The sequence below is a fragment of the Suncus etruscus genome, chromosome 12, assembly GCF_024139225.1.
Source record: "Suncus etruscus isolate mSunEtr1 chromosome 12, mSunEtr1.pri.cur, whole genome shotgun sequence".
Taxonomy (NCBI): Eukaryota; Metazoa; Chordata; class Mammalia; order Eulipotyphla; family Soricidae; genus Suncus; species Suncus etruscus.
The window spans coordinates 74,763,790-74,776,592 of NC_064859.1; the positions used below are offsets into that span (position 1 = coordinate 74,763,790).

Genomic DNA, 12,803 nt, shown 5'->3' on the forward strand with positions numbered 1-12,803 from the left:
CTTTATCCAAGATTAGTTGATTGTATGTCTGGGGAACATTCTCTGAATATTCAAGTCATTCCACTGATCTGAGGATCTGTCTTTATTCCAATACCGTGCTGTTTTAATAACTATTGCTTTCTAGTACAATTTAAAATTGGGGAAAATAATGCCTCCCATATTTCTTTTCCCAAGAATTTCTTTAGCTATTCGTTGGTGTTTATTGTTCCAAATGAATTTCAGGAGTGTTTGATGCACTTCTTTGAAGAGTGTCATGGGTATCTTTAGAGGGATTGCATTAAATCTGTATAATGCTTTGGGGAGTATTGCCATTTTTATGATATTAATCCTGCGAATCCATGAGCAGGGTATGTGTCTCCATTTCCTTGTATCTTCTCTCTGTTTCTTGAAGCAGGTTTTTGTTGTTTTCTTTGTATAGGTTCTTCACCTCTTTAGTTAAGTGGAAAGATTAGATTTGTAAAGGAACCTTTCAATATGAGTACCTGGGGTGAACTGAAGCAGTTTGATCTACACTACTGCCCGACTTCACTGTATTCTGGGTTTACTCTGAAAAAAAGGAGAGTAATTGAAAATCTGAAAGCATAGCCGCGATGGCGAACCTATGGCACATGTATCAGCTGTGGCATGCGAATTATCTTCGCAATTAATAAATTTATAAAATTTATAAAGTTTTTAGATACTAAAATCGTGTTATTAAGGTTTAATTGACATGCTGACACTTTGAGGAAATTCTTTGGTTTTGTGCGGCAGTTTGGGCACTCAGGCTCAAAAAGGTTAGCCATCACTGACCCAGAGAATCATTGCATTGGGTAGTTAACTGAAGCCTGGAGATTTATGATTCTGGTTTCTTCCTGAATTGTCAATCTAAATTTTAAAAATGGCTTTGCATGAGCTGGAGAGATAGCATGGAGGTAAGGCATTTCCCTTTCATGTAGATTAGGTTGGTGGCTCGAATCCCGGCATCCCATATGGTCCCCGGAGCCTGCCAGGAGCAATTTCTGAGTGTAGAGCCAGGAGTAACCCCTAAGCACTGCTGGGTGTGACCCAAAAACTCCACCCCCCCCCAAATTGGGGGGGCTGGAGAGATAGCATAGAGGTACCGTATTTTCCGGCATATAAAATGACTGGGCATATAAGACGACCCCCTAATTTTGCATTTAAAACATAGGTTTAGGCCTATATTCGCTGTATCAGACAGAACGATCCTGTGCTGCAACTGTATGTACCACAGTGAGCCAATCACAACAAGCAAAGATTCAAAGGTTATATTGGAATAGACTTCCTCTTTGACTCTGGTCAATCTGAGCAGGCTTTTTACAGTGTAGATTCGGGTCCAGAACATTGTCTAAATTGCAAGCATCAAAAGCCTACTTGGATTGGCTGCGTTAGAGAGGCGGTCTGAGTAGCCTTGCAGTGATTGGTCCCTTATCATAGGCACCTTTTCTGGCAATTCCCTGGTGGCATCAGTTAATCTCCCCCACTACATGAACCAAACAACACCCTATCCTCGGACCCTAGCACTGAACCACCAACACGGTTAGCTGGGTTTTGCCAGAAGTGGCCCCCAGATCTCCTGAATACTGTTTGGGAGCCCCCAAGAAAGAGATTTGGAAACTCTGCTGCCTGATTTTTTTGTTTGTTTCCTTTAGCGGCCTATTGAAACATTTTTCGGGATATACTTGGCGTATAAGACGACCCCCGATTTCGGTTGACTTTTTTGTTTCAAAAGTCGTCTTATACGCCGGAAAATACGGTAAGGCATTTGCAGAAGGTCATTGGTTCAAATTCCGGCATCCCATATGGTCCCTTGAGCCTGCTAGGAGCGATTTCTGAGTGTGGAGCCAGGAGTAACCCCTGAGCTGCCGGATGTGACCCAAAACCAAGAAGAAAAAAAATAGCTTTGCACATATATAGCAAATAGTTACAGTAGGGTTCATTCGATCAATGAAGTGTTTTGACCTGACTACTTAAATAGTACAGGCATTCGTTATGTTCAGAACACTTCTCTGGAACTTGAACTGATTCCATGTTCTGTTTTTAGCATTTCTACTTATTGTGGGTTGTTCCTAGTCAATTTACTTATAGTTTATTCAGTGGTAAAATGTAACTAATATCTTGCTGCAGTAGCTTAGTAGATGTCTCATAACTAGGAGTGATGAATAAACAGAAAGGTTATTTTGTCTTCTTATACTTCCACTTGGACTGGGCGTCAGTAAGTTGAATAGTAAAAGTCACATTTAAGTTGTTTTTTTCCTCTGATTCTTAAATTTACTTAATTTGCAAAAGGAAGGGGTTCAATGAGAATATCTTTTTCTTTTAAATAAAAGTTGTTCATAATTGAGTTGCAGTCTACAATGTCCAACATCCACTCCTTCACTGGTGCACATTTCCTTCTTTCTGTCCCACTCTTCTGCCTGCCCTCTCCCCTATCTGTCTCTATGCTATGGTAGACATTCTTTTCCTCTTTTTTTTCAGGGGAGAGCATGAACGCAGTCCCCTACTACCACAAATTATGCAGTCAAGTTTCCCACATTTGGGGAAATTGCAGGGGTCAGCTATGGTAGACAATTTTCAGTCTTTTTTTCTCTTGCTTTTTAGACAGTGTCCTTTTAGACACTATGGTTTGACATTGATACTGAAGGGCTAATATGCTATCATTTTACCTCCTTTCAGCACTCAGTTCTTGTCAAAGTGATCATTTCCAACTCTCATTGTCATTGTCTCTTTTCTGCATAACTGCACTCTCCACCTCTTTGTGGTAAGCTTCTTCTTTTTTTTTTATACCTGCCTGCTACCCCTTATGGTAAGCTTCTTACCATGGATTGGTCTTAATGTGGTTATCGTTAATGAATCATTCTCTTCCTTTAAAAAAAATTAAGATTATGAAGATTTTATTCAGTGTGTCTCATATAGCTGATATAGTAATTCTTTTTAAAGAAAAGTTGGTCAAGAAATAAGATTTATTTAGATGAAAGGTGGTATGCCTGAGGTTCTGTGATACTGCCAGGAGTGCCTGCCAGGAGTGTATGTTATCGCAACCTCAGTAATATACTTCTTTCTCTCCACCATAGAATGAAGTTTTACATAATTTTTGGAAGCGCTACCTTCAGAAGAGCAAGCAGGCATATTGCAAAAACCCAGTTTATACCAGAAAAAGGAAAGCTACGGTAAGTCACAAGTTTGAGAAGGAGGGTTTCTTTCACGTATTTCTTAGAGATATCTTGAGAGGTAGAGATGGACCTCTTCTAGATTTATAAGATCTATTGGGGACTTTCATTGATTTATACTCCAAAATGACAGGGTCATTGTAATTTTAACTTACTATTTGACTCCTTGAGACAAATATGGTGATAATACCCAAAGACAATAGGGACAAGGACCCAGAAGATTAGTCCATGGTAGGATGCTTTGCCACAAAGGTGGGGGTTAGGATAGAAAAGGAACATTGTGACAGTGATAGTTGGAAATGATAACTGAATAAGAATTGGGTGAGATAAAGTAAAGTGCTATGCATGATCCCCCCTCAGTAGTAATATTGCAAACCTTAGTGTATAAAAGTCACAAAGAGGAGAGAGAAAAAATATCTGCCATAGAGGTGAAAGGGAGGGAAACTAGGGACATTGATAGTGGGAAATGTGCACTGATAAAGGGATGAATGTTGGACATTGTATGACTGAAACTCAATCATGAACAACTTTGTAACTGTGTCTCACTGACTCAATTAAAAATCATTAATTTTTTTTGTTTATGTGGCAACGAGGACTATAGCTCCATCGTAGATCACATGCTTCACATGTATGAGGCTTGGGATTCAATCCTCAGCATCCCCAAAATATACAAAGTAAAAGACAATATAAAGCGCTGAAATAACTAATAGGACTCTAGGTTACTTTGAGGTAGAGCCAGCAGAACTTCCTGGTGGAATGAATGTGGAGTAGAGAGAAAGAGGGAAGTCATTAAGGTAAGATTCCTAAGGTTTGGGGTGAGCATTGAGAAGGAAGAAATTGTCATCAACTAACATAACAGGTGGAGCAAGAAAGTCAGCAGTTCTATTTTAGACACAGATTTGAGACAGTTATTAGACCTCCAAGAGGAAATGTTAAAGACTCAGTTGTATGTCTGCAGGCGAGAGTTATCTATGTTGGACATGGGGCCAAAACGGGAGTACAGCAGTGGGGTGGTTGCCTTACATGCAGCTGACCGATTCAATCCCTGGCATCCCACATGGTCCCTTAAACCTGCCAGGCATAATTCCTGAGGGCGGAGTTAGGAGTAAGCCCTGAGCACTGCCCCGTGTATCCCAAAAACAAAACAAAACATAAAAACCAACAAATCTATGTTGGACATATAAATTTGAGAGCTTTCTGCTTAGACTACATCAAATCTGAAGTGTTGTTTGTGAGTTGTAACTATAGGGATAGACTGTGCTTAATGTCATCTTATCCCCTTCGCTGTGTCCTGTATTGCATTCTCAAGAGTTTCCTTAACAGGAAGTCTTATCTCTTCTTAAGACGTAGTTTCTTGGACTGCAGGGCTAAGATCATGGCTTTTGTCTGATCTTTCCCCCAAAGGTATGTCAGCTATGGAAACCTGCAGGTAGCCAGTCAGCTGCCCTTTCTTGGAGATATTCTGACCACGTTTTAGCAATTTCTGTGTGAAGAATTAAACAGTGGTAAGAGCTAGAACTTTGCGGATTAATTGCTGTAAAAAATAAAAATGCCACCGGAGTTCTAGGAAATGACACATCCCTGAAGAAGAATTGATGGATTGGAAAGACAGAGTGATAGGGCCTAGCTTCCTGAAGCAGGTTGTGAGGCCATTTGGGGTCATGTGGGGAGTTATAAAAACTCTGGCAACAGTGAAAGATTTCTGAATATATAACAACAAAAATCAACTTTGTAATGAATTCTAGGTGAAAGTTTCTGATAGTGCTCACCTGTGTTGCATTTCTTCTGCCCAAAGGGGGTCAACTAGTAGGAAAAATTCCAGAAGACGTTTGATAAAGTTAGGAGTGTGCGCAAGATAAATCAACAAAAGGCCAATCCTGGCAGGAGAAACAGGATTATCAGAACAGTTTAGAGAGGAATTACCAGTGAAGAGAAGCCAGTAGCGTGCATGGGATCATTATTGGCACAGTGTTTTGGTACAGGTACTAGACTGTGAGACCTATGTTAGTAAACATGGGATTCTCTATTTTTAAAAACTTCAAAAAAATTAATTTTTAGTACTCGCTTTGGCAGCACATATACTAAAATTGGAACGATACAGAGAAGATTAGCATGGCCCCTGTGCAAGGATGACACGCAAATTCGTGAAGCGTTCCATATTTTAAAAAAAATTAAATTTAATTTTAGACACCTTGACTAACAATACTGTTATTCTAACAAATACTGTTAATAATTGGGTTTCTTCAGAATCTTTAACTACAGAAACTGGACAACAGCAACAGCTAATGTGTGAAAAAAATTTCACCACAGAGAATGACCCAGGGGTTGAACAACTTAGTATGCCTGGAGCCCAGAGTGGGTCTTATGCCAGAGAACTTCAGGGATAAGGTCTCTTTGTACTTAGGACAAGGGTTTTTTTTTTTCCCATTTTACCCATATTTTACTGGGCCTATCCAAACAACAATACTTGCCACTCTCACACCATTATTGCTGTATTTCTTTTTAACTTTTATCCTTTATAAAAAAAAAAAAAAAAGAAGAGCTTACTAAACTTTCTGCTGGTGCTTCAATGAATTCAATGAATCAATAGGTTTCAAAAATATTCTTTTTTTTCTCTTCCATGTCTTTAGTTTTTCAACTTTCTATTTTATTTAAAAAAAAAACACATTGCTTTTGGTCTTCCTAAAAAATGTATTATTATCAGTTATGTCAACTATGTAGTGCATTTTCTTTAAATAAATTAAATTGAAAAGAAATAATTGGGTTTCTTGCATACAAAGCACAAACATCACACTCTCCACCAGAGTGTCTGAACCCCTCAGCCCCACCATACAGCCCACCCCCAATCCCTTGTTATGCTAAACTAGCTTTGTTGACCTGGGGTTCTCGGTTTTGTTGCCTATGGTCTTTTGTATTCCCTCATTGTTTCTTTAAGGGGACTCTATTTTCTGAGAAGCTTTGCTAGGAATTTGCAGGGAGGCTTAGAGAGAAGTAAAGGTCTTTTGGTCTTAGGAACTTAGCAAATAGTTGGAGCTTTCTAGTGATTTTATTCTTTATGGTGTTTATGATTGTGTATATTCATGGAAATAGTTTTAATTTTTAAACCTTTTTATTTTGCAAATAGGTATTAAGAGATAATGCAAATCATTCTGACTGGGATAGTGAGCCTGACCTGCTAAGTGATCTTAGCTGTCCTTCTTTCACTGAAAGTGGATCCAGGTCTCAGACTGATGATGATGCTCAGCCGCCTTTCCCCATCATCAGAACATCACAGTCAGGTAAGAATGAACATAATACCTAGAATTGTAAAATGGGAATGTGTCTTAAAAATAACTAGACCGGGGGCCGGGCGGTGGCGCTAGAGGTAAGGTGCCTGCCTTGCCTGCGCTAGCCTCGGATGGACCACGCTTCGATCCCCCGGCATCCCATATGGTCCCCCAAGCCAGGAGCGACTTCTGAGCACATAGCCAGGAGTAACCCCTGAGCATCACCGGGTGTGGCCCAAAAACCAAAAAATAAAAAATAAAAAAAAAAAATAACTAGACCATGAAAGCTGATCTTAAGTAGGAAGCTTGTCTTGCCACAGGATGGAAGTGGGACAGGGGAGGTTAGGGAAGGGAACCCTATGACTATGGTGGAGGGAAATTCTACCAGAGAGACAGGCAAGGGGGCAGGAGGAAAATTAACACATTGGTGGAGGGGAGTAGGCACTGGTAAAGGCAGTAATTCATGGTAATTTAATCAAAAATTTTTAAATAATTTAGTTCAAGCCAAGGATAGGGGCCATTGGTAGAGTGTGTGCATTGATATATAAGACCCTGAGTTCAATACTTAGCACCAGGATGTTGATTATGATGATGGTATTTCATAAAATTTGCCGTATCTAAGAAAAGGAATGTGGCTTACAAAAATGAATGACTAGTTTTTTTGTAATTTTAAGATACTTAGAATGCCTTTTAGATGATTTGTTATTTATCTCTTCTCCTAAATCATTACTTGCTCTTTAAAAAAATGTTCATTTATTCTTTAAGAGATGACATCCATCTGTTCGGGGTCACTTGATGGTGTAGAATATTCACAGCGAAAAGAGAAGGGAATTGTGAAGATGACTGTGCCGAAGACACTTGCTTTCTGCTACCTGTCATTACTTTGGCAGAGAGAAACAATCACTCTTTCAGATCTTCTGAGGCAAGCTGATTATAATATTTTTGCTGATTATTTGTGTGAAGTAGGAAAACAAGACTTTAGTTAGTTTGAATTTTACTAGAAGAGTGGTCTAGGAAGACTAAGTAGACAATTCTAATTCTAAAGGATAGTCCTCCATGAACTATTAATCTTCTTGGTTTTTACGTTACAAGACATGTTAGAAAATTAATTTCCTAATGTGAGTAAAATGCTTTAAAGATGAAAAAATTGGGGCCGGTGAGGTGGCGCTAGAGGTAAGGTGTCTGCCTTATAAGCACTAGCCAAGGAAGGACTGCGGTTCGATCCCCCGGTGTCCCATATGGTCCCAAGCCAGGGGCAATTTCTGAGCGCTTAGCCAGGAGTAACCCCTGAGCATCAAATAGGTGTGGCCCAAAAAAACAAAAAACAAAAAAAAAACAAAAAAACAACCAAATAAATAAATAAATAATAAAGTTGAAAAATTACACTTAGAGTCAGAAAGAACTTGAACAAGTCTGGAGTTTGTGATCTGGGTTTCATCCCTACTTTCATCCCTGTTCATGTACTACTAGGAGTACTACCAGGAGGGCCTCTCATATGAAGCTAAGAGTACCACTGGGTGTAACTTCAGAACATAAAACAACTAAAAGAAAAATGACATGTGGGTAATATTAAAAACTTTTTAGGGCCAGAGTGATAGTACAGCTATTGCTATCATTAAGGTACAGTTAAGGTAGGGCATTTGCCTTACATGTGGCCAAACCGAGACCTGGGTTCTATCCCCAGTATCCCATCTAGTCTCCTGAGCCTGCCAGAAGTGATTTCTGAGCACAGAATCAGGAGTAACCCCTGAGCGCCGCCAGCTGTGGCCCAACCCCCCTAAAAAGAACTTTTAATTTTTAAGAGACCAGATGAGCAGATGACCTTTTATATTGGCAAATGAATATTAGTATTTAAATCAGAAGCATACATTTGTGTTGTTATAAACTAAAATTTAGGTTGTCTTATGTTTCTAAGCTAAAGTTTGAAGACAAAACCATTGAAAGAAAATGTTAAGTAGATAGTGCTTACATTTTTTCAAAATAATCAATAGGTTTTTTTTTTGAGGGGTTACACTCAAGCAGTTCTCAGGGATCACTTTCGAAGAGATTTGGGGGACTATATGAGATGTCAGAGACTGAATCTGAATAAGCACATATAAGGCAAACACCACTGTTCTGTCTTCTCAACCCAAGGTAATCAGCAGGTTTTCATAATTTATGCATAAATTATGGTGTTGTGTATAAGAAATTTCCACTAAATAGAAATGTACCAGAATTTTTATTTTGGCTTATTTCTTCATTCTCATGTGTTATAAGTTATATTACTTAGATTTAACTAGTAATTAGTGTGGTGTTTTTTGGTTTTTGGACCACAACTGGATGCTAAGGGTTTACTCCTGGCTCTGTGCTCAGGAATTACTCCTATTGTTTGGGGGACCATATGGGATGCTGGGGGTAGAACCTGGATCAGCCACGCGCTGCAAAACAAACCCTCAGTGCTATCACTGATCCTGTAGTGTATTATTTTTTAGATATAAAGCTCCGAGGTTTAAATCTTACTCTTCCACTTGTATGTTATGTGACCTTGAGTAAATTATTTCTCACTGCCTCTATGTCTGATTGGCAAAATGGGACGAGTAATAACATTTACTTTATATGTTTAATAATACTTTTAGTAGAGTACATAAAAAGTAGACAATGTCTCACATAATAAGAATTCAATAGTCGTGACTATTGTTTTTTTTTATCGTAATCTCATCATCATTGGCTTTAGGTCCTTTGATTAAATAAAATGGATCCTGTAAAATGATGATGGTGCCTTTGAATTTGGCCACATCAACTAAATAATAACCTTTTTTCAGAAATAATTATCTCCGCATGCAGATAGTTCATGATTCAGTGAATTTTACTATTAAGTTAAAGACCTCATCTCGGTCTATATGTCCTCACTGAGTGATCTCATCCCCACCCCGAAGCTTTAATTACCTTCTATATGATGATGACTCTCAAATTGATATCTCCAGCCCAGACTTGTCTACTCAGGGCCAGATACATATATTCATATATGCATCTTCCTTGCGGACACCTCATACATGTCTTTGTTATCTCAAAATCAGCACAACTAAGTGGTTCATAATCTTTCTCCTCAGCCCAGCCTTCAGTGTTTTCCTTCTTTGTAAATATGATACATTCTAGTGCAGGCTTCTCCAGAAACCAGTCATTAGGCTCTATCAATTAATACCCTTCCAAAGTAACTCTTAAAAAACATGTTTCTTCCCATCTCGTCTTCACTTGGATTACTTAAAATAATAAGAAAGCCCTGTGCTTACTTACAAACCTGTATCTTATAGTCTTGTGCCACCCGTCCATTTTTCTTATAACCAAAGGAATCCTACTGAAATGTCAACCTAATCATTTCATTAATGCTTTGTAAGGAGATTAGCCATTCTACCAAGACAGTCTTTGATAGAATTCTCCCAGAAATCTAACAAAATAGAGAAAATAATATTTACCCCACGTAATTTTTAGAGAGAAGTATTTTATATGGTTGGAAGAATGGGAGTAAGAGATCTTGCCTGCTTCTCTTTCTTTGCTCTATTCTTCACTTTCTCTCTTTTTCCTCCTTCCACCCTCTTTCCTCTCCTCCCCCTTCAAGGGCAATTTTAAAGGACCTTGGAGGAAATCAGATTTAGTTACCTAGAAGGTGTTGATTTTGTTCTGAGACTTCAGGTTTGGAATTCGAAGAGACTGTCACCATTGGCTTTTTGGAGAAAAAACTCAGTGTGCCCTCTGACCTGCAGCCTCAGCCTCACCTGGGCACTTTTTAGAGATGTCAGTTATTAAGCACATTTAAAACATCTGAGTCAGAGACTGGGAGGCAGGGCCTGGTAGTCCCAGTTTAATAACCCCTCCAAGGGCTTCTGATGATTGCTGAAATTTAAAAACTGCTACCCATTTTGGGAAAAAGTATATCATTTAAGGAACATTGATTTGAAGAAACTATATGTTTATTTATGCATTTATCTGTTTTGGTTTTGAGGCCTCACCCTACAGTGCTCAGTGAGTATTCCTCGCTCTGCTCAGAAGTGCCTCCTGGTTGTACTCGGGGGGGCCATATATGGTGCTGAGAATTTAAACTGAGGTTGGTCACATACAAGGAAAGCACCATTTCCTATGTATCACTTCAGCTCAAAGGGATTCCATTATTATCTGGGCTATAGTATTTCTGTTTCTGATTCTCCATATCCCACCACTTTAAAACCTTCACCAGGTATGCTCTGTCTGCCTAGCAGGGGAACAAGATTAAAAATAAAAATAGGGGGCCGGGCGGTGGCGCTGGAGGTAAGGTGCCTGCCTTGCCTGCGCTAACCTAGGACGGACCGCGGTTCGATCCCCCGGCGTCCCATATGGTCCCCCAAGAAGCCAGGAGCAACTTCTGAGCGCATAGCCAGGAGTAACCCCTGAGCCTCACAGGGTGTGGCCCAAAAACCAAAAAAAAAAAAAAATAATAAAAATAAAAATAAAAATAGTCATTATGGCCAGAGAGATAGCATGGAGGTAGGGCATTTGCCTTGCATGCAGAAGGACGTCGGTTTGAATTCCGGCATCCCATATGGTTCCCCCTGCCTGCCAAGAGCGATTTCTAAGTATAGAGCCACGTGTGACCCTAAACAACAACAAAAAAATAGCCCATATGTATTTATTCCATGGACCTTATATTGATTCTATGCAAGTATTGTTTTATAGGCTTAACCCTTGAGATACCACTATGACCCATATAGTCAAAGTGCTGCTCTCATGAATTTCTAAAGGGTTAAAGCACTAGAGGGAGTGACTAGGTGGGTACTGTTGTTCTTACTTAACAAAGGCTTCGCTGAGAAGATTGGATGTCAGCTGCACTTTGAAAGTGGATGCTACAGGTGACCATCAGCAGTATTGGCACTCCTGGGAGAGTGGGTAGAAGCGCTAAAGCAAGAGCAAGCTCAGTGTGGGCAAGGAGCAAAGGAGGCTAGGAGGAAAAGGAATGGCAGAGAAATCAGGAAGATAATAAACACTTTTTTAGTTTTATTTTGTTTTGTTTTGTTTTTGAGCCAGGTTAGGAGTTGAAAATATTTTTAATTTTATTTTATTAATAATTTTTTTTAATCAGCTAGAGCAATAATCCAGTGGGTAGGGCCCTTGCCTTGCACACGGCTGACCCAAATTTAATCTCTGGCACCACATGGTTCCACGAACTCAGCCGGGAGGGATCTCTGAGCACAGAGCCAAGAGTAAACCCAGAATGTTACCAGATCTAATTCCCACAAGAAACAAACAAAATGTACACTAAACTTGGCCTTTTTTTTTTTTTTTAAACTTGGGCTTTTAAAAGTATGTTATTAAGTGACTTAATATACTTCCAAAACTGTGCAACCCTTTATGTCTTTTATGTCTTGGACACATTTGTCATTCCACAAAGAAATGCCAGACCCATTAGGAGTTTGGTTTTTAAGTGTTAGAGGTAGGTGATAAGTCACTAAAAAAGTTTAGGTTCAGGCGATGGTGGGAGTAATGGATTTGTAGATAGATAGATAGAGAGAGAGAGAGAGAGAGAGAGAGAGAGAGAGAGAGAGAGAGAGAGAAAGAAAGGAGAGAGTCTAAGTGGTCTTTTTTTTATCATGAGGCAGTGACCAGGAGAGAGAGAGAGAGAAAAGAGGAGAGAGCCCAAGTGGTCTTTTTTTTATCATCAAGCAGTGAAGGAGAGAGAGAGAGAGAGAGAGAGAGAGAGAAGAGAAGAGAGAGAAGAGAAAGGAGAGAGTTCAAGTGGTCTTTTTTTTATCATGAGGCAGTGACCAGGAGAGAGAGAGAGAGAAAAGAGGAGAGAGTCCAAGTGGTCAAAGAGAGAGAGAGAGAGAGAGAGAGAGAGAGAGAGAGAGAGAGAGAAAGGAGAGAGTCTAAGTGGTCTTTTTTATTATGAGGCAGTGACCAGGAGAGAGAGAGAGAGAGAAAAGAGGAGAGAGCCCAAGTGGTCTTTTTTTATCATCAAGCAGTGAAAGAGAGAGAGAGAGAGAGAGAGAGAGAAGAGAGAGAGAGAAGAGAAAGGAGAGAGTCCAAGTGGTCTTTTTTTATCATGAGGCAGTGACCAGGAGAGAGAGAGAGAGAAAAGAGGAGAGAGTCCAAGTGGTCGAAGGAGAGAGAGAGAGAGAGAGAGAGAGAGAGAGAGAGAGAGAGAGAGAGCCCAAGTGGTCTTTTTTTTTTTATCATCAGGCAGTGACCAGGAGTAGGATGGAGAAGATGAAAAAAATAGAAATGGAATGATGTGAGTTGGTTCAGGGTATGTTCTGCATACCCTGTAGACATGATTGCTCCCCTCCTATGCAGGGCTTCTTAATGACCTGTATAAAGAACCAATTTAATCTGTCTAACAAAATGTTTTTGTGTTTGGACCACA

General features: G+C 39.6%; 1 protein-coding gene and 1 non-coding gene across 2 annotated transcripts in view; both read left to right on the forward strand.

Annotated features, from left to right (window-relative positions):
- The window catches only part of TAF1B (TATA-box binding protein associated factor, RNA polymerase I subunit B), a 70,442-nt gene that overhangs the window by 22,931 nt on the left and 34,708 nt on the right, over positions 1 to 12,803 (forward strand). The window contains exons 5-7 of the mRNA XM_049784519.1: positions 3,072 to 3,167; positions 6,292 to 6,445; positions 7,199 to 7,355. Of these exons, the coding sequence (XP_049640476.1) occupies positions 3,072 to 3,167; positions 6,292 to 6,445; positions 7,199 to 7,355 (407 nt within the window). The remainder of the gene's footprint in view (positions 1 to 3,071; positions 3,168 to 6,291; positions 6,446 to 7,198; positions 7,356 to 12,803) is intronic.
- On the forward strand, positions 5,225 to 5,331 carry LOC126025068 (U6 spliceosomal RNA). Its single transcript, XR_007501115.1, has one exon. It is a non-coding gene; the product is annotated as a U6 spliceosomal RNA (small nuclear RNA).